The sequence below is a fragment of the Anser cygnoides genome, chromosome 26 (genome assembly GCF_040182565.1).
Source record: "Anser cygnoides isolate HZ-2024a breed goose chromosome 26, Taihu_goose_T2T_genome, whole genome shotgun sequence".
Classification (NCBI taxonomy): domain Eukaryota; kingdom Metazoa; phylum Chordata; class Aves; order Anseriformes; family Anatidae; genus Anser; species Anser cygnoides.
In genome coordinates this window covers 987,057-1,008,026 of record NC_089898.1, presented here as the reverse complement: position 1 = coordinate 1,008,026, position 20,970 = coordinate 987,057, and the positions used below count along the sequence as shown (strand labels likewise).

General features: G+C 60.3%; 1 protein-coding gene across 1 annotated transcript; it reads left to right on the top strand.

Annotated features, from left to right (window-relative positions):
* Positions 1-6,144: 6,144 nt before the first annotated feature.
* Positions 6,145-12,091, top strand: ZNF703 (zinc finger protein 703). The gene is made up of 3 exons (XM_066983450.1): positions 6,145-6,494; positions 6,825-8,899; positions 11,766-12,091. The coding sequence occupies exons 1-2, from the start codon at positions 6,282-6,284 to the stop codon at positions 8,202-8,204; spliced, it is 1,593 nt and encodes a 530-aa protein (XP_066839551.1). The 5' UTR covers positions 6,145-6,281; the 3' UTR covers positions 8,205-8,899; positions 11,766-12,091.
* The last annotated feature ends 8,879 nt before the right edge of the window (positions 12,092-20,970 follow it).

Genomic DNA, 20,970 nt, shown 5'->3' with positions numbered 1-20,970 from the left:
GATGGAGCGAGCCGTGGAAAGACACAGCTGCACAGCTGACCCTCCAGATTCACAAGCTCTTGGCTGTAGCACAACCATCCACAGTGACCACAGCCTTCCAGAGCCCCCTTTGGAGCTGCTCCCACCTTATCCAGGTGGGTGCTGGTGATGCTGGTCCAGCGCTGGGTGCTGGCACCCACGAGCTCCCCGGACCAGGCAGCCGAGCATCCCTCATGCCAGCGCTCACCAACCCTTGGCACGGCCCCGTGGCACCACCAAACCACTGGTGGCCTTGCAAATCCCAGTGCCAATGGGGACCCCAGCCCCGTGCCGAGCACCCCACGGCTGCTGGGTGCCCCCCGCCGCCGGGGAGTAACTGGGTGCAGCAGCACATGCTGCAGGGCTGCTTTAATCCTGCTCCAGGTGGCTGCAATCCAGTGCAGGATTTACAGTGCCCTGACCCTGAGCTGTCAAGAAGGAACAGCCAGATTAATGGGGTGGGCGGGTTCGTGCAATAATCGTTTGTTTGATGTGACAAGCCTGATAGGCGTTGATTTACTTACAGACTGATAGGCTTTTAATTGAGCACCTCTGTCCCAGTCACATCAAAGGCAGAGGTTGACAAGGGGCCCCTTTTACCAAAAGCTCCCGGTGACTGACAGATCCTGGATGCTAAATCTCCCGGGGAGGGGGTTCCCTCTTTTTCTCTTCTTTTTTTTTTTTTTTTCCTCCTTTCTCTCCCAGGATGGGCCAGGCCAGGCGCAGCAAAGCCCCGTCCCTTGCAGGGGGATGCCTGGCCAAGCCAGCGTCCCCTGGCCTGGATGGGGACAGGGTTAGGGCATGACAGGCGCCAGCATCGCCCCCCGGCACTCCGCAGGGAGCCCTCGCCCAGCCCCAGCTCCGGTTCCACCTGCATCAGATCAAATTCAGCCACAAAAGGTGGCTGAAGCGAAGGGAAAGGTGGGAGGCGGAGGCCAGGCAGTGGTTTTATGGCTGGTTCTCTGTGCATCAGCGCGGCTGACCGACCTTACCAGGTGGGAGGGCTCGTGGGATGCAGTTACACCACCGAGACGGAGACTTTGGGAATCAGCTGCAGATGGGTGAAGAGAAGGAAATCCACGGCGCACCGAGTCTGCGCGCGGAGGCACAAGCGTGCGGCCATGCACAGGCGTGCACCACGAGGGCAGAGCGCACCTAAAGCACCTAAAGGTGCCCACGAACCCCCCCCCCCAGCTCACTGGTAAAAGCAAACAAACAAAGAGACAAAGCCAGAAAACCAGCCGAGTCGCTCAGACGTCTTGTGAAGACGTATGGGAGATTCTGTTCTTAATGGGAAATTTAAGAAAGTGGGCACAAATCACAGCTCTTTTCCGTAACCTGCGGTGTGCAGAAAAGCCTGAGCCTTTGGGCCGTATTAGCTATGTATATTTATGTTTTAAAGTCTGATGTGTTTTTCAGGATCTAAATATAAATTATTTTTACTGTATCAATGATTAAATATTTTTCCTTGAGATCATAGGGTCCAAAAAGTAAATGTTTCTGAAAAGGCATTCGAAAAATTTAAAAGAAGAAAAAAATCCCTCTGAGAAGCCCTTTTGTCATTTGCAACCAATAAAAATGCCTATTGTTATGAAGGGCTCATAAATAATCTGATTTTGGCATGCTTTCATACCATACAGAAAATGAATAAATTAAACTTGATTTACAGCCTTTTTCATTTTTATTAGAGCCGCTCCAAACATTTTATGTAACGTACGTGCCAGATGAGCTACACCAAATGGTTTGAGGCTCTGGTACTGATATTATATAAATTAAGTTGTTTTAATTTGCATAGTTTAATTAACTAACACTGGCAAGGAAAAAAAGGAAAGCAGAGGTACAAGAGAGCTCGTGCGTGTCTGAGGGCTCAGCGCACCCACGGAGACAGAGCCCCAGGTGCCAGCCGCAGGGCGCGTCCGGGTCCCCCCATCGCTTCTGGAGGGGGCCAGCACCCACCCGCGGCCCCTTCCCCATGCTAAAGGATGTGGGGATCTCTCTCACGTTCCCATTTTACAGATGGGGAAACTGAGGCACGCGAGCTGGACCCCGTGGTGCAGATCCCTGCAGCCTTTTACCCTGCGGGGACACCTCCCTGCGCCACCGCGGTGTTAACTGGCGCTGGGTCGCGGGGGAAAATGCCCCGAATTATCCCCGCTGACAAAGCATCTTTGTAAAGACCGCCACTCTGCCCGGCGCGGCACAACGCTGAGAAGATAAACAGGCAAAAAAAAAAAAAAAAAAAGTCTTAACTAATGTCACCGTGACCCGATGTCAGCCACGCTGGGCGTTTTGATCTGCTGCCCATCCCTGCCGAATAGAGGAGCGCTTTTCTTCCCTCCGCAGCACTTTGATAAGTGTGTGATGTTCTCCTCCCCCTCGTGCAATTTATCCTGTAGAATTTCACACCAGGAAACAGCTTCATTACATCAACAACAGGAAGACCCCACTGATTTGTCACACAGAAAAACAGCTGTTAGTCACACATCAAGGGAATAGAGGGGGGAAAAAAAATCTCACCTTTTTTCCTTTAATGTTCGCGCAGTTCTTTAATGTTAATCGCTCTGCAGAGGAAAGCCAGCTACCAGGCTATCCAATAAGTAACCATCATCCAGTGAGCACCAGTTAATATCTGAGTGTCTTCCTGCTTTTCCTGCTACATGATTGCTTTCGAAAGAAAGATTAATTCCAACTTTAAAAAAGAAAACACTATTTTTATCATTGCCAGAAGTCTATACGGGTTTAAAAAAGAAAAAGCACTTGCTTGTCGTTTTACATCTTGCAATTTTGTCAGTTGTTTTAAAACATGTCTCCTGTAATAAATAAGATCATTTTTATGCACTTGTTCTGCAGCTCGCGGCGCGGCCCCGGCTGGTGCAGCGCTGGGGGAAGGTGGACGCGGCGCGGGCAGCCCGACGGCCCCGCGCTCTGCCGCGCACACACGCGCAGGATCTCGCTCACGGAGCCGCTCACCGGAGGCGATTCGCCCGTGGAGCAGCAGGTCCACAGCACTGATGAAATCTTGGCTTTAAATGAGCCTCCGGGATCCCCAGCCCGCAGCCAGGTCGGGTCCCCCCAGTTCCTCCCCGCACCCTGGGGACCCCACAACTGCCCCGGGACCTCTGTGGGACCCGGCTGATGGCAGTTGTGCTCCCGTGCCCTCGTCTCCATCCTGGTTGTGGGCTGCCAGGCACCCCCACGGCTCCGCGGGGAGCAGCAGTGGGGAGGGAGCCGCTGCGGAACAGGGGAGCAGCCCAGGGATCGCTGCTGGAGCTCCCCGGGGAGAACACCTCCTTTCGGTGCAGCTCAGCGCTCGTGCATTTAATGCACAAGCATTTAGTGCACGTTTGTAGGACGGCTGCCTGGGAAGGGCTCTCTCTGGAAGGCAGGAACGCCGTCCCAAGCCACGCTTCCAGGCCTGGGCCGAGGGGTCCCAGCTGCCCTGCACGTCTCTCCTCTCCTGGTTTGCTTTTTTCTTCCCCTTTTTACAAATACCTGCGGCACCGCCTGCGCCTTCCCCGGACGGCACCTTTTGGCACTACCGAATGAGCAAAACATCATCAGTCATTTCTGAAAGCGCTCGTGGAGGCTTTCTGTCTTTTTTGGCTGTGCTTTCATTCAAAATATTTTGCTCTTCATTTAGCGCACCGTGTTATTCTTGTGTGGCGAGGGGTCTCGCCTGCTTCACCTGAATACCCTTGGCGAGAGGCACTCCCCAGGCACAGGGGGACTTGTGGCGGGGCAGAGCTGGGCACGAAGTGAGGACGTTTTACTTTCTCTCTCTCCAGTTGCTCTTAATGACAGTGGGACCCACACAGATTTTAACACGCAGAATATAATCCGAGACAGTAAGTGCCCACAACAGTACAACATGGAGCAGGGTTCACTATCTGCAGTGATCCTTCCATGATGTTTTATTCCAGCCGGATGCAGAAGTTTTCTCCCCGGTGCACGCGGCGGTGCCGGCGCTCCCTGCACGGCTTCGGCATTCAGCAGCTTGTTGGAAGGGAAAGGAGCTGGGGCCCGATGAGCAGCTTTGCTGCACCCCAGCTCCCATTACGGGTGGAAAAGTTGCTGGTGCTGGGGCCTCTTGCACCCGAGGTGCTGCCTGCACCCCGGTGCCACGGGAGCTTCGGGGAGGCGGCGAAGCAGCCCCGGCGCCCGCTGCCCCGCGAGCGGCTGCTGGATGGCCCGGCAGTTACACACTTGTCCCACCTTATTTTATTTTATTTTGTTAACGCCGTGTTGTTGTTGGCATGCAACTTGAATTACTTTGAGGAAAGATTTTTTTTTCTATTTCCTTCTGACTTGAATGGCTCCTTTGAAAGGCAGGCCTCTCCTTTTACATCCACGCTGTCCAGATTGAATCAATCTTGCGGTCAGCTTTGGGGGGGGGGGGGGGGAGAAAAGCCTCACAAAGAGGCAAAATTGACAGGTCCGACAATCGGCGTGATTGATAGTGGTTGGAGACGCGGCCTGGACGCCGCACTGTGCCACGGCGATGCCGGCGCGCTGGGGGAGATCCAGCAAAGGCTTTTTCCCAGAACCGGGCGTGCACGGGCTCTGGAAGGGGTGGCGGTATGAACTTAATAATAGCAACATTGTTGTAACATAAAGCATCTGTCAGGGTTTAATATGATTAATTATACGTCCCTGTCTCTCTCTCCCTCTCCGGGCAGGCGGGAGGGACCCGAAACCCAAACCCGGCGAAGGCAGAGGTGGGTCCGTGCCCCCGGCAGCCTCCCCGGCCACGCGCAAGCCGCCGCCACGCAGCGCCCCGTTGGTGACCTTCAGCCAGATGCACATGAAAGAAAGCAGGAAAATGTCAAACATTCCGCATTACGAATATGCTCACGGTATTCCAGGCCAATCAGAGAGACAGGGTTACCGGGCTCTCAATGGGTAATTTGTTCCAGATAAGCCTTGATTTTAACGGAGCAGCAATGACATCACCCCAGTGCGCTGAGAACCCATCCCTTCGGGTTTCGGTACATGACCGGGCAGATTGGATCAGCTGCGTTGGTGCTGCAAGCACGGTGCCCAGCTCCTCTCCTCCGCTCCCTCCAGGAGCCACATTCATGGGGCCCAAAGTCACCAGTCCTGGCCCCAAACCAGCCTCGCACACCCCCGTGGTGCCCCCCAGCCCTTGCAGGTCTCTCCAAGCCCCCGTTCCCCCAGCCAAAGCCTACAAGAGCCAGGGCCCAGCGGGATGGAGGCTTCCAGGCCCCGACCATGGAGCCCCCTGCGTCTGTGAACTTAATGCAAAGCCGTCCAGGAAAGGTAACTAGAAATTGTAAGCTAATTGTCGAGAACTTTAATTAGTTATATGGGAGTCTGTGCTGTCACCGGCAAATTTTTAAGACTGAGCCAAAGAGAGTGGAAAACCACTGGAAGAAATGAGTATTCTTGGTAGCAACGCAAGGAAGTGGCACGTTTCGTGGGCCTGGCTCAGCTCTGCCCGCTGCCCCCCCAGCAACCCACAGGGGCCGTGCCACGTCCTGGAGGTGTCCCCCCCACCACCACCCCCCAGGGCAGGGGCCAGCGCTGCAGGGCGGGTGCACGGGCCGCTGCGGCAGGGCGCCGAGCTGAGTCGTGCCGTGCTCAGCTGTGCCAGGCTGCTCTTAGCCGAGCCACGTCGCAGCGGCCGAGCCACGCCGCGGCGTGCCAGCTGAGCCGTGCCGTGCCGCGATAAGGCACGCCAGCTGAGCCGTGCCAGCAGGGCCGTGCCGTGCTATGCCAAGCCGTGCCAGCCAAGCTGAGCCGTGCCCTGCCAGCCGAGCCGCGCCAGGCCACGCAATGCCTAGTCGTGCTGAGCCGTGCTGAGCCGTGCTGAGCCGTGCGATGCCCGGCTGCGCCGTGCCGCGCCGTGCCGAGGCGAGCCGTGCCGAACCGGGGGGATGCCGGGGGATGCCGAGCCGAGCCAGGCGACGCTGGGCCGAGCCGGGCGATGCCGAGCCGAGCCGAGTCTTGCCGAGCCGAGCCGAGCCGAGCCGGGCGGCTCTCCCCCACGCGGCGGCGCGGCGGCAGCACGGCGGCTCGCCCCCCCCACCGGCGGCTCTCCCCGCCCCGGGGGCCCGGCCGGGCGCGGATTGGTGCGCGGCGCCGGCCCCCTCGGAGCGCGGCCGCCATCGGGGCTATTTGACGTGTCGGTGGGGAAGGGGAAGGGTTTTGTCTCGCCGGGGCCGCCGCCGCCGCCGCTCCGCCGCCCGCCCGGCCCGGCCCGGCCCCGCGGAGCCCGGCGCGCCCGCCGCCGCCGCCCGCCCCAAATGAGCGGAGCCCCCGGCGGGCCCCGGCCGAGGACCCCGCCGAGCCGCGGAGCCGCGGGCGCCCCGTCGCCCCGGCCGCCCCCCGCCGACCCGCTGCGCCAGGCCAGCCGGCTGCCCATCCGCGTCCTGAAGATGCTCAGCGCCCACAGCGGCCACCTCCTGCACCCCGAGTACCTCCAGCCGCTCTCCTCCACGCCCGTCAGCCCCATCGAGGTCAGTGCCCGACGCCCCCGCGGCCCCGGCTCCCCCCCCGCCCGCTCCCCCCGGACGCCCCCCGAACCCCGCGGTGCCGGCCGTGCCCGGCTCCCTCCCTCCCGGCCGGCCGCGGCCCCCCGCCCCGCGCCCCCCTTCCCTCCCTGCCCTTCCCTTCCCTCCCCGCCCTCCCTCTCCTTCCCTTCCCCTCCTCTCCCTTCCCTTCCCCGCGCCCTGGCTCGGCGCCCGCCGGCCCCGCGGTGAGGGGGGGGGGGGGGGTTGGGGGGGCCGGCCCGGGGGGCGCCGTCGGGGCCCCCCCCTGACCGGCGCCGCGCTCCGCTCCGCCCGCAGCTGGACGCCAAGAAGAGCCCGCTGGCGCTGCTGGCCCAGACCTGCTCGCAGATCGGCAAGCCCGACCCGCCGCCCTCCTCCAAGCTCAACGCCGTGGCCGCCGCCGGGCTGCCCGCCGCCGACAAGGAGCCCGCCGCCCGCCCCGCCGCGCTCAAGCCGCCGGGGGGGGACGCGCCCCCCGAGGACAAGTCCAGCTTCAAGCCCTACTCCAAGGGCGGCGCGGAGCCGCGCAAGGAGGGCGGCGCGGACAAGGCCGGCTTTCGGGTGCCCAGCGCCGCCTGCCCGCCGTTCCCCCCGCACGCCGCCGCCGCCTCGCCCGGCGGCTCCCGCGGCGCCTCCCCGCAGCACGCCGAGCCCAAGGGCGCCGAGGAGAAGAAGGAGCCCGAGGCGGCCAAGCCCAGCCCCGACGGGGCGGGCGGCGCGCTGGGGCGCGGGGCGGCCGAGCCCGGGGCGCACGGCGAGCCCCCCTCGGGCCGCAAGTCGGAGCCGCCCGCCCTGCCGCCCGCCGGCCATGTGGCCCCCGTGTCGCCCTACAAGCCCGGCCACTCCGTCTTCCCCCTGCCGCCCTCCAGCATCGGCTACCACGGCTCCATCGTGGGCGCCTACGCCGGCTACCCCTCCCAGTTCGTGCCCGGGCTGGACCCCACCAAGCCGGGCCTGGTGGGCGGCCAGCTGCCGGGCGCCCTGGGGCTGCCGGGGAAGCCGCCCAGCTCCAGCCCGCTCACCGGGGCCTCGCCGCCCTCCTTCATGCAGGGATTATGCCGGGACCCGTACTGCCTGAGCTACCACAGCGCCTCGCACCTGGGCTCCAGCAACTGCTCCAGCTGCGTGCACGACCCCGGCAGCCTGAAGAGCGGATACCCCTTGGTGTACCCCACGCACCCCCTGCACTCGGTGCACACCACGCTCTCCTCCAGCGGCACCGCCAGCCTGCCCGGCCACCCCCTCTACACCTACGGCTTCATGCTGCAGAACGACCCCCTGCCCCACATATGCAACTGGGTGTCTGCCAGCGGACCCTGCGACAAGAGGTTTGCCACCTCGGAGGAGCTGCTCACCCACCTACGGACCCACACGGCCCTGCCGGGGGCGGAGAAACTCTTGGCGGGTTACCCTACCTCCGGGCTGGGCTCCGCGGCCTCCTGCCACCTCCACCTCCCGCCCGCCGCCCCCGGGAGCCCCAACACGTTACCGGCCTCCCTGTCCTTGAGGAGCCCACACACTTTGGGACTAAACAGGTACCACCCGTACGGCAAGAGCCATTTGCCCACAGCCGGCGCCCTGCCGGTGCCGTCCTTGCCGGCCGCCGGACCTTACTACTCCCCGTACGCGCTCTACGGCCAAAGACTAACTTCAGCTTCTGCACTCGGATACCAGTAACTACGGCAGCCCCTTCCCCTCCTCCGGTCTCCTCCTTGCCCGAGCTCCCCGCTCCCTCCTTGGACTGTGTATTTATTTACTGTATGTTAGCTTAAAGCTGGGAATATAAGTGCATTAATCCACCAATGAATCAATGGTATGCAAAAAGTCTGTGTCCAAAAAAAAAAAAAAAAAGAAAAAAAGAAAAAAAAAATCTTTACTTTGCAGGTGTGGGGCTTTTATTTTTCCCTTCTGTTTCTTTTGATTTTTTTTTTTTTCTTCCCCTTCTTAATTTCCCCCCCTGAGAAATTCTTGCATGACTCCTGACACACAAGGAAAAAAAAAAAAAAAAAAAAAGAACGTTTCTTCCTCCTCCCCCTCCTCGTTTATCGTTCTGGGATTCAGTTTCCGTTTGTAAAGTTAACAGATGTAATTTTTTTTTTTTAATTTTTTTTTTTTTTTTTTTTTTGCGATGTGTTTTGGGGACCGGGGGTGGCCGCGGGCGGAAGGACGGGAGCAGGCCCGGCCGTGCCGCCCCTCGCCCGGCAGCGGCGCCCCCGGGCAGCGCCCGGCCTCCCCCCCCCCCCCGGCACCGGCACCGGCACCGGGCCCCCCCCCCCCCGAGGACGGAGCAGCGACGGGCGCGGGGCCGCCCCCAGCCCCAGCCCCGCCGCGGGAGGGCTGCGAGCATTTCGGGTGCCTAGAGCTCCGGCTTGGTAAGTCTTATTTTGTTAATAAATGAATACTTGGTTATATTCACCCTGTGGTGTGTGCTCTCTTCCATCCCCCCCCGGCACCCTCCCCGGTCCCCCCCCGGGGGCTCTGTGCCCCCCGCACCCGCCGCAGCGCCCCGGGGCCGCCGAGCGCCGAGCTCCGAGCCCCACCTAGCGGCGGCGGCCGGGGGGGCTGCGGCGGGTGCTGGGTGCTGGGCGCTGGGCGCTGGGCGCTGGGTGCCGCCGGGGTGCGGAGCGGGGGGGTGCCGAGGTCGTGGTCCCGGGGGAGCGGAGCGCTGGGGGGCGCAGGGAAGGTTCGAGAAGGCAGCGGAGCTGAAAGCGATGCCAAGAGTCCCGGTGTCCCCCCCGAGACCCCCCCCGGGGCGCGGAGGTCGCGGTGCTGTGCCCGTCGCTGCACCCAGCGGAGGGGCTGGGATTTGGGGCTGGGGGCCGCAGCCTGACGCGCCCCCGGTCCCGCTCCCGTGCCTTGTGCGAGCAGCCGGGCGCTGGCGCAGGCTCGGGCTGCCCTCCCCGGCTGATCGCTGCCGTGCCACGAGCGCCGTGGGTTTGGCGAGGGGCTCCGAGACCCCTCGCTCCCGCTGGGCGCTGAGCACGCAGCAGCACGGGCAGGGCCGGGGGGCTGCAGCCCGCTGCGCCCACCCCACGCCGCTGCTCGGGGCCATCCCCGAGCTGTTATTCCAGCAGCAGCCCGACCCTCGCAGCGGGACCCCCGGCTGCACCCCGTGAAGCCCCCCCCGTGCTCCCGTTGCCCCCATGGCTGTTCTCTGCTGTTGAGTGCTTTGCTCCTGTTGCATTTCGGGTGAGTCATGCAATTAATCCCAGTTAATTGCCTTCTCTACATTGCCTTATGCCCCGTGTTTAAATTCCTTTGTGTCCTTTGAGCTGAAAAATAATGCGCTTAGAACGGGGGCTTGTTTTGCCAGTGAGATTTTTATTTTTCTGCCCGCTCCTCTGAGCACGGCCGCGGGCGCGTGGCCGGAGGGTGGGCGGTGGCCGGGGCTCTGCCGCTGGCGGCCGCTGGAATTGAGGAGGCCGGGGTCCGGTGGGCAGCCCCGACCCTGAGCCCCCCCCGGCTGCGGGGAGCAGTTTTGTGGGTCTGTGGTTACCCCGCCGGGGCCGTAGCTCGGGTCTGGCTTTGCTCCGGGTCTGCCTGCGGCAGCCGCTGCCGGTGTTGGCAGGATGAGGGCCGCGGGACTGCAGAACCGGGCTGGAAGCGAGGAGGTTTTGAGCATCGCAGCGGGTGCTCCCCTCGGAGGGGACGGCATGGGGTCGCAGGCCAAGGCGCCGCCAGATAGCTTCTGTGCTTCGGTCCCCGCTGTTGCAGAGCTGCGCGGGGCGTTTGCAGGCGTGACGGTCCCCCCGAAGGCCCCCCCTGCCCTTCGGCAGCGTCGCCTCTCCCTGGGCATTGCCCCGTGCCCTCCGGCAAGGCTGCTCGGTGTCGGCCTCGCTCGGGCGCCGCTGGTCCCTGGCGTAAATCTCGGCTCCTCAGCTGCAGCTCCCAAACCCCACGCCTGCTGCGGGTCCCTGCAGCGGGCATTTTGTTCCGCTGGGCTTTGAGGCATCGTCACCGCCAGCGCTGCGGGGCTGTGCGCAGGCTCTCCCTGCGCCACGGGGCAAGGAAGGCGATGCTGCGGTGCCGCGATGCCCCCGGATGCTCGGGGATGCCGCTGGGCCTCGGGCTGTGGGGTCGCGGCGCGCCTGCGGTGCGATGCTGCCATGGAGCAGCCGGGGATGGGACGAGGGGTCCGTGGGCAGCACCGCCTGCATGCAGGGAGAGCCCCGGGTGAACGGTGCGGGCTCTGTCCCCCCCTCGCTCCCCAAACCCCTCCTCGCGCCAGGACGCTCCCAGCTCCAAAAGCGAGCCCGTGCGCCTCCCCTCCGCCTCCAGGCAGACGGGGATGCTGCTCAGATGCATCCTGCCGTGCAGACGGTTCCCCGAGGAATATTTTTTCCCCTCCCTAAAGACTGCAGCACCGGGGCCAGGATGTGTAAACACTGCAAAGTATCATCTGATACCAGCCGACACTCGGGGGCTTTATCTGCTAGGAAATTATTGTGTTGCCGATATATTAAATAACTCCCTATCTAATGTATGCCCAGGTTACTGCAGAATTCATTTTACAATAAGAGCACTGGGATGCACTTTATTAATCATTCTGTCTAACAACCTGCACTCCACAGTTTCGGTTTGATTTGATTCAATCCTGTCTTTCTGCAAAATATATGGCTGAGTGGGTCGGATAATGTATGGCTTAATTTAGAGTTGTATGGGTTTGAATTACCATTTTCATAATGTGCTGTGCATTAATGTGTTGCATCATTTATACAGAAAAATGTGCAAGGTTTCAAACCTCTCCGGGAAGCAAAAGTCACCTAAAGGGAGCGCGGAGCAGCAAGAAAGGGCCTTTCAAAGCCGGCTGGCAGGGGGTGCTTTTTGGGGCAGGAGGTGGGATAGGGAGGGCCGGGAGCGGGCTGAGGCTCGGATAACACAGGTGGGTGTTAGGACACGGGAAATGTGTGTTTGAGGCCGTGTTGGCTGCGAGCAGCTCTCCTCCTTATTGCATAACAACAACTTTTCCAGCTAGCCCTGAATTGCAAGAGACCTCCAGCGGTTGACTCTCAGGTGACCCTGATCCCAGCGCTCTCCCGTGGACGGCTATAATAACACCAGCTGTCAGTTACCCCGGCTCTGACTGAGGAGGAAAAAGCACTGATTATCCAAATACAGTCATTAAAGGGGAAATGTGTTTTTAGGACTGTCAGAGTGATTAATGAGGGTTAGCAATCCTTGCAAATGCACTTGTTTAGTCTAACTGGCAGCCTCTATTTTCCTATTGATTTATTGCAGCAGTTGCTGAGGCCGCAGTGTGTGTGGAAGGAGTCAGGACACTTCGCGACTGTGTGCTGTTTCAGTGGAAAACATGCAGGATTTTGTTGTGAGCGGTGGAGGGGGGCTCCGGCTGAAAGGCACGGTGCGCTCCCGCTTTGCCCCGGCCGTGGAAGGCAGCTGAACAAAGGCAACATTATACCTTGTGCCGGGGAAGGAATGACTTGGACGCACATGCAAAACAGCTCCGCCGCGCTGCGCGCCGTATAAATATCCCCGTTTGTAAAGCCCGAAGCCCATCTGACCACAAACGATCTGTCCACCCAATAAATATGCGAGCGAAAGAGCGAGGCCGTATTTTTTTTTGTTGTTGTTGTTTTCCTTCCTCTCCGGCACGCAACCCCCCGATGCCCGTGCGGAGGTGTCTGCCCGCGGGCGCACAAAGCGGTTCAGAGAGCGGAGCGCGAAGTCTTCAAGGGCTGGTGCGCGCCCGCCGAGGGGAGGTCAGGTCAGGCTGCGGAGGCAAGGGCCGGAGCGGCAGCGATGGTGGGTGGATGAGAAGTTTCTCTCGGCTGCATAAAGCAGCTTTTCTTTCCGTGTGAGCCCTGGTGGAAGCCCTGGAGAATACAGGCTCTGTGTTTCCTCCCCGCTGGGGACATCTCCTGTCCCCCTGCCAGTGCCCCGCGGGAGCCTTCCCAGGGGGAACGAACGTGGGGAAGCGTCCCCTTGAGCCCCCCGGGCTGGGGCTGGGGCTGTGCAGAGCAAGCCTGGGGACGGGGGGATGGAGGGGGAGCAAAGGGAGAAGGGCTCAGGAGCATAAAGGGGTGTCCTGTGGTTTGCCTCCAGGCAATGTCAGTAGCAGGAGAGCGCCAGCGAGAGGAGGCGCGTGGAGAAGAGCGAAGACCTCGAGGTGCTCAGAGAGCCCCAAAGCCAGGGGAGCGGCCAGAGGGTGCCCAACGGCCTGGAAAGCTGCGGAGGGGAGAAGGCTTTCACGGGGCTTTGTGTGACTGCTGAGGAGCCACCGCTGCCACTTCGCTGCCCAAAACCCGGTGTGTGGCACGAGTCCTCCCGGCGGCACCGGCACCTGCTTGCAGCGGGGATGCGCCGACGCCTTCCCCATAACAGGACGCCCGTTTTGTGCTGGCTACGGCATGGGAAGCACCCAGGGTGACCGTACGTGGCCGTGGCTCCTGCCGCCTCCTGCAGTGTCTGATCCTGCTCAGCGCCACCGTTGGCACGGGGGCACCGTCGGGCTGCGAACTGCCCCGGCCCCGCAGCGGAGCTGCGCCCGCGCTGGCTCCCTGCAAAGCGCAGCCCCGCTCGCTCAGATTTACACCGGCGCGCGTGTAAGTGATACTGTTCATTACTGTGATGCATGGTTAATAGTTATCTCTCTGTTTATTATCATGATGAATAACTGAAGAGTCGTAATTCTGTATACACAAATGTTTCAGCTAAACGCTCGCTGGAGAATGCTGGGGGAGACGCTCGGCTGACAGCTTAGTTTACAGAGTATATTCCTTGAGCTCAATTCACAATAACAAACAGATTTCCACAGACCATAATGTTTTCTAACCCAGCGTTTATGGAAACCTCCCGGAGCAGCTTTGCCATGACTTCACCCCACCTTCCAGCACCATGCACGGGACGGGACGGGGGGAATGCGACCTCCCCGCGGGCGGACCGACCCCGGAGGTGCCTTTGCAAGATGCCGAGAGCTGATGCTGCACCAGCGAAGCGATGCCGACGCAGGGACTGAGCGGGGTGGCACGCTCGGCGCTGGGCAGGTGTGGCACGTCCAGCACCTCGTGGTGCCAAACGCCGGCATGGTCCCTGCTGGCACCCAGAGCCGGAGCCCTTGTGGCCCAGCAAGCAGGCGGCGGCTGCAGGACACGCAGCATCCCTGGCATCTGGCGAGCAGACGCAGCAGCCTCGGCTGGTTTTATAATCGCCCATAAATCAGGCCTCCTGCAGCCCGACCGCGGGCACCCTGCCGGATCAGAGAACCAAAATGGCCTGGTTTTCCCCTCCGTGTTTGCAAGAGGACTCGTGGCAACGGCTCGAACATCTCCACCGGCCACCCCCTGGCACCCTCCTGAGACCCCATCCAGCAGCCGGGCTGCGGGGCGATGCTGGTCCCCGCTGCCCCTGGTGCCTCACCAGGAGGAGGAGACGCTGCTGCCAGAGACAAAGGGACCCACGGGAGCTGGGGTGCTCGGTGCCTGCCCTCGGTGAGCGCTCACACCAGAGGGTGCATGGGCTCTGGAGAGCAGAGGACAGAAGAGGGGGACTGAGGCACTTCAAGTCCTGCTGGAGCTTTCTGCTGAGATGCCGCCCTCGCCGCCTTCGCTGCGCTCCTCTCCTTGGGGCAGAGGCGAGGGGAGATGGAGGCATTCGAACGATTTGCTGTGTTGTTCTTTCCCGGCGTGCTCGCTTGCTGCAATCCAGAGCTGGCTTCTGCTGTGCTCCTCTCCGGCCTTCCCCCGGCTGAGCGTGGTGACAGGGCCCCTTCTGCCGCCAGCGCTTGGGGACAATCGGCCCTCTTCTGCCCGTGGCGCGGTGACGGGGCTGTCCCCGCTCGCAGCCGTGTGAGGATGGGGCTGGTAACTGCAGCCTTGGCTGCGAACCCAGCGCCGAGCCTGGGAGCTTTGCTGGGCAGAGCTCCTGTAAAAGTGACTAATTGTTTCTGCTGGAGCAATTGTTACCTTCACGGGTTTCTGTTCCAGTTCTCTGCACAGCCTCAGTGACGTCCGTGGGGTGCAGAGGGACGGCGGCCAGGTCCGGCTTCCAAGGTGGAAAGAGTCATGTTCTGTGGAAAATGTCTCTGACATGAACCAAAGCGCGAGCCGTGCTTGCTCCGAGCCGCTGATTTGTCACAGGCGTGGAGCAACCTCATGTTTTTAAGAAAATTATTGCTCAACCCACCCCAGATAACAAACCCTTGCAAGGCAGGGGTGGGAACAGGAATTTACCACCGAGGAATGGAGCTGAAAAGACCTCCGCGCCTTCTGGTGTTTATGCACGTTTCTTAGGCTCTGGCTGAATTTCAGATTAGGAACAACTGCTCGGGAAGCGTTCGCTCGGTGCGCGCCTCGCTTGCTCCTCCAGCTGCAGAAACGTGTTGTGCCCTCGGCTGCCACTTCGCTGGTTCCCAAAACCTCTCTGGCTGGCAGCAGCTGGTGCAGCGCGTGTGCAGAGGAGCCCTGCTGCGAGCCTGTCCAAGAGCAAGGAGCAAACCCCGGGTCGGGGTCCGGAGGGGTTTCTTCCCCGGGAGAGCTGCGAGAAGAGCTCGAGGTCCCCAGGAGCCTCACGCCGCGCTGCTGCATCCTCTGCGTGAGAAAGAGCCGCAGCCTGGAGGACGCTCTCGTAGCGCTGGGACCCACGGTGTTATTTTTGGGGGCTGACTCACGCTGCTCACACTTGGGGGCTGCGCGCAGCCAGCGGGGAGAGAGCTGGGGGGGGCTCAGCTGCGGGCGGGGACGGGGCCCCGGGTGGTTTTGCAGGGAATGCTCGGTGCCAGGGCACGGGGCTGCAGCACAGCAGGAGGGGGCTCCAACCCCGTGCATGATGCCCATCGCCCAAGCAGCCGGCACGGCGCGGCGACGGGATTTTGGGGACAGGGGCTGGGTTTCTCCCGGGACAAAGTGGGGTTCTGGGGATGCCATCAGCACCCTGCGTCCCACCCCGGGGTGCCCCCCGCTCGTCCCTCGCCGCCGCCCGGCGCAGCGGGGGCGCTTTTATCTCTTCTGTAGGTACAAATGGAGCTGTCAGGCGCGCTCAGCCCCGCGCCGTGACAGGTTGCGGGAGCCGGGGCCCCTCGAACAGAGCAGCCTTGTCTGTCAGAGCCGCCTGACACTCCCCATAATGGCCAGATGGATGAGACTCTGAAAGTAGGGCCCGGCGCGTTTTCAACTCTATTTTGGGTGAAAACACTTCTTGAAAGATCTTGAAAGGAGCTGGCAGTTTAGTAGTTCAAATGATTAATGAGCACTGGCTCTGCCGGGTGGATTTCTCGCGCCGTGCCAGCAGCCGGGCTGCTCCAGCAGCCCCAAGCACGCCGCCCCCCGCGCCCCCCCGGCTTTCCCGGAAATGACACCAACGCGACAGGCCCCGCATATGGAAAAAGTTAAATATAAATTACTGCTGAAAGAGGCCTAGCTGAGCGGAGTTAGTTAAAGATGTTTATGGATTCAGAAACACGGGCCTGCATATGTATTTAGAGATGACAAATGTGATTCAATAAGTAAAGAATTTCTCTGTGGGCTGAGGCAGGGCTCGGGCGCTGGGGGGGCTCCCTGGCCGCTGCGGCTCCATAAATCTGGGGGACAGCCGCCTCGTTCCCTCCCGGGCAGCTCTGCCTTCCTTTTCCTTTCTTCCAGGATCAGACCGAGGCGCTGCATCTCCTGCACTCAGCACCGCTCCGCGCCCGGACCCCTCTGCTTGGTGCCCCTGCATCCCCCGCCCTCCACCCTCGCTTCTGTCCTCGTTTCGGGTTTTTAAGCCCAAAATGGTGCTTGCCGACAAGGCGTGAAGGGACCGGCTGTGAGGGACGAGGCGTGGCGGTGCTGTGCAGCATCGGGCTCTGGGGGTCACGCAGACCCCGGCCACCCCAGGGGATGGCAGAGCCCAGAGGGGTCCTGCAGGGTGGGGGCTCGCGTTGGGACCCCCCTCCTGGGAAAACCCAAATCCGGGCGCTGCGTGGTGCCAGCGCGTCCCCTCCCCAGGCTCTCCAGTCCCCAGGGAGCCGTGCTGGTGCGGCCAGCCCCTGCAGGACTGTCACAGGATGATTAATGACCGACAGCCCTGAAACTGCCCCGGCTGCCAGCCCGGGGAGTGTTTGCCCCGTGCTTCGCGAGCACTTCTGCAAGCTGCTGCACGCTGCTCGGCCTCCCGCAGCAGGCTGGGGCAGGGGGACGCACGCCCCTGCCCGACGTGGGGCTCGGTGCAGCCAGGTCCTCTGCAACCCAGTGCAGAAAACCCTGCGGAACTGGCCGGAAAGGGACTCAGAGCAGCCAAACCCAGCACAGCCCCGGCCATAGGCAGGGCAGGATCCGGCCCCTCGCATCCCCCGGCTGCCCCACTGCAGGGAATCGCTTTTCGGGGGGTCAGCGCCCGGCCGGGCTCTTGACCAACAGCCACATTCCTTTGTCCTGATTTTATTCGTTAGCAGCGTTTGGCCAGGACACAGAGACAGCTAATGAGGGACTGAGTTTATTGCAGTTTGATTTTTCTGTTAAAACAATACAATAAAATAAATGCACTTGGAAATCTGGTATGTGTTTGTACATAGTAGATTTATGGCTCTGGAGGCTTCCAGAGAGACGCAGCCTTTCATTCCCTTCCTTATTGGAACAGATCATATTGCAGAGTTTAAAGGGCTCTGGAGTTGTGATTTATTTGAAGGGAGAAACCAGGGAAATCCAACTATCTGTTCCCTGGCTCAGATCATCCAGTAACTCCCCGGCCAAGGGAATGTATCTGCACCTCCTCCACGGAGCTTTATTTTTTTTTCCTCCTGTCACTCGCATTATCCCACTCTAAATATATCACCGAGACACCGCTGACTCCTGACCTGGGCTTCAGCACCTCTCCGAGGCTTCCCCAGCCCTTCCCGGAATCCCACAAATAAATCAGCCGCCTGAAGCCCTTTCTGAGCACCTCCGCTCGCTGGGACAGGACCGCGCGTGGCCGCTGCCTTGATCCAGAGCAGAGACTGTTGTTTTTATCCCCGGGATCGGGCCATAAATCCACGCCACCCATCCCTAATTCCTTCCAAGGGAGCCCGTCCCCTTCCCTGGCTGCTCTTGTCCCCAGCCCAACATTGCACGGTTTGTGGGGAGAGCGCAGCTGCTTGGATCCCGGTCAGGACTCATGCCTGAAAACCCTTTAATGCAGTTCCTAACCCTCTGGCCCGTGCCTTGCTCCTGCAGCACGGCCGGGCCCGCTGGCGGATACATCAGGATGTGTTGTGGAGGAAAGGCACCTTCTGCCCCTCTCCGAGGTTTCCTGCAGCCCAGCGTCACGGGGACAGCCGGAGCACCGCGGCGATGGCTCGATGCTCGCTGCACCCCAGCACCGCCCCACTCATCCCCGTGGTTCCCCTGGGCATGAGCCGGGTGAGGCTATTCCCCTGTGCCTGAAAATCAGCTTTTGCTAAAACGTTTGGCATTTACAGTCAGGAAATCTGATGGGTTTTGGTGCAAAATCATGCTGCTTCTCCCTGGACCCCGGTACCATGGGGGCATTTGGGAACGAGCGGTTTGGGTCCCACCAGCACCATCCATCCCCTGGCAGGGGCTTGTCTGCCCCTTGTCGGGGGTCCTATGGCTGAGATCTCCTTTCTCCTCCACCGTGACCCTCTGTGTTGCCAGCAGACAGGGGGAGAAGCCACCCCGATGGCCCGTGGGCACCCAGGCCCTGCTCCCGCCCCGCCGCCGCCGCAGCGTCTCCGGCCGGGGCTTTTCCCCAGCACAGTCAGGCTCTGTTCACCCAGAGCTTCCCTGCCTCTGCCTCGCAGCCGATCCGCACGCTAATTCTCACGCATGTTTTGGGTAAATCTACTTTCTTTCCCGGGATGAATTGTGGTTTCCAAGCACCATTAATCATTTCCCCTTAGAAAACAGCACTGGGGGGGGCTGGACACATTGCTCCTTTATTTCCTGGGAGGGTGACCTGGCACCCTGGCACCCGGCCATGGCGCTGGCGTCTGCGGGGCGAGCTCCGCTCTGCGCTCATTCCCCCACACAGCCCCCCCCGGGCCAGCCCTGCAAAGCCAAACCCCCTGTGGTGGGCAGCGCCTCCAAAACGCAATGCACAGGAATCAGGGGGGACGCTCCCCTGGGGCACGAGGTGTCCCACCGCGGCGGAGCTGAAATGCAAACCGTGTTCTCCGCGTGCCCCCGTGCCCCTCGAAATAGCTGGGACGTGAAATAAGGACCGGGACCCTTCTGCTTATCGCCCCGCCAGCAAGGCTCGGGCAGGCAGGGAGTCAAAGAAAACTTTTCCTGCCGTGATTACAGCGCGGGTAAATAGGTGCATCTAGCACATGTGAGCAGTTTCCTCGTTTCCAGCTCAGGACTGTCAGGGGATGATTAATGGCCAGCGCCAGAGAACTGCCTTGATTGCCAAGTGCTGTATTGTTAGCACTGACATGTAACGAGCCCGGACATACTTTAACACAATTCTGCACCGTAATCTGCAAATAATGTTCGATAGACTTAATTTGTTAAGTATTCTCCCCCCGCACCCTCCCTCTCCCCACCTTCTTTCCCTTTCAAAACCCTGGCGCAAGGTGGTCAGGGCACCCCGTATTGTCCTGCAGCCCCACGAGCCTCTCTGGCTCCTTCTCCCCGCCCAACCCAAATCGGGTTTTGATGCCTTTTCAGCCCTGTGCCCCCATTAATGCCCCACTGCAGAGCACCACATCCAGCCCCAGCTCTGGGGGCGCTGGGGCAGCCAGGAACTACGACGGCACTCCGTGCACACAGCGCTCGCTTTGACTTCGAGGCACTTTCCCAACACCTTATTAAAGAGCTATTAGGCCTCGTGGTTAGCGAAGTGCCGGGTTTGCCTTTCAGAGCAGCGTCCCTAGGAGTGGCCAAGCCTGGGGAGGAGAGCAGGGACATGCTGGGAGCACTGGGGGACAGGGATGGGATGGGATGGGGATGGAAATGGTATGGAGATGGGGATTGAATGGGATGGGGACAGGGATGGGGACTGGGCAAGGGCGAGCTTTCCGCCCCACTGCTCCCTGCGGGCTGCACACGGAGGTAACCTTAAACGCCAAAGCAGGAACTGCGGGGACAGAGTTTTTCCACCTCTATTCACAACTGTCAGGCAGTGATTAATGGCCAACAGGCTCCAAATTGCCTTCACTGCCAGCTTGGTATTGTTACCCGTGACAGTTAATGAGGTTGGACAGACTTTTACGCAGCACTTGCCGTGGGTCCTGGCCTCACCTCCCGCCGGGACGGTCCCGTCCCGTCCTGCCCCGTCCCGTCCTGGCGCGGGGCAGGACAGGTAACAGGGGCTGGGGGTGACAGCGTTGAGCAGAGAGTCTCAGAGACCTTCAAACTCCTCTCAACCTTTGCGGGAAAACCCACAAAATATTTTTACATGGGCTTCAATTCGGTGGGATGGGGAAGAACGGGGTAGAGATCAAAAAGGCTTCGAGTGCCAGCGAGAAGTGGGTGCAATAAACCGTTTGTTAGTGTAAAAAGGTCCACGCTGCTAAAAACAGAGTCGCAGCACAGACACCCCCGAATGTTCCTGGCCCGAGGTCTAGAAGTAATGATTTTTTTGGCTTTTTTTTCAGGATTATTACAAATAATATTTACCTTTGTGCTAGTTCACATCTTGATGCTGTTAAACACGTGGCCACAGATGGTTTCCCATTCAGGGTAATGATATAGCGCCGATGTTATGAAGCAAAACCTCGCCTGCGAGCCAGAACACCCCACATTTAAAAATCTATTACTTTTCAATATTATATGAATGTATTTTGCTTCAGCTCAGAGCAATTTCCTAGTTTACCCTTATTAAACTGAGAGGGGGCTGAGCAGAGGCTCTTGATTTATGAAACACATACTAGATTCATTAAAACCTTTAAAGATTTAATACATTTTATCAGGGCCTTAAATCTGGGCAAGCATTTAAAAAAAAAAAAAAACTAATACAGGGTGTATTTCATCTCTGGCGCCCTTTTGCGCTTATTTAAGAGCTGTAAAATTTGGATTGACAAATATAGCAGATATTTCATTCCCTACTTCTAAACGGCGCTGAATCCTTCTGACAGGTTTGTTATATATAACCCTAGGAGATCTATCAACTGTAAAGATCAAATTATTTTACTTTATTGACATTTTATACGTCTCTCCTATGTTTTTTAAGTCCCCTTCAACAATCATAGATGCGGAAGATTTAATATATTTTCACGTGCTCTGTCACTTTCCCCGTTATTGCCCCTCGGTCCGGCCTGGTCCAGATGGGGAACAGATTGCTGTGGGAGAGCCGAGCCCCGGCGGGGAGGCCGTGGGGGGCATGTCGGGGGGCACGGGCCCTGCTGGGTGGCCTTGGGGCTGGCCGGGGACTCGGCAGTGCCTGGAGGGACAGCATGGTGATTTGTGAGTGCGAGCAAGAGGTCAGTTCACGGGAGAACCTCTGGTGAGGGGTCTCCCCGGACACAAGGCCCTGGTGGGGGCTCGGCAGTGCCCAGGGGGGCAGCGCG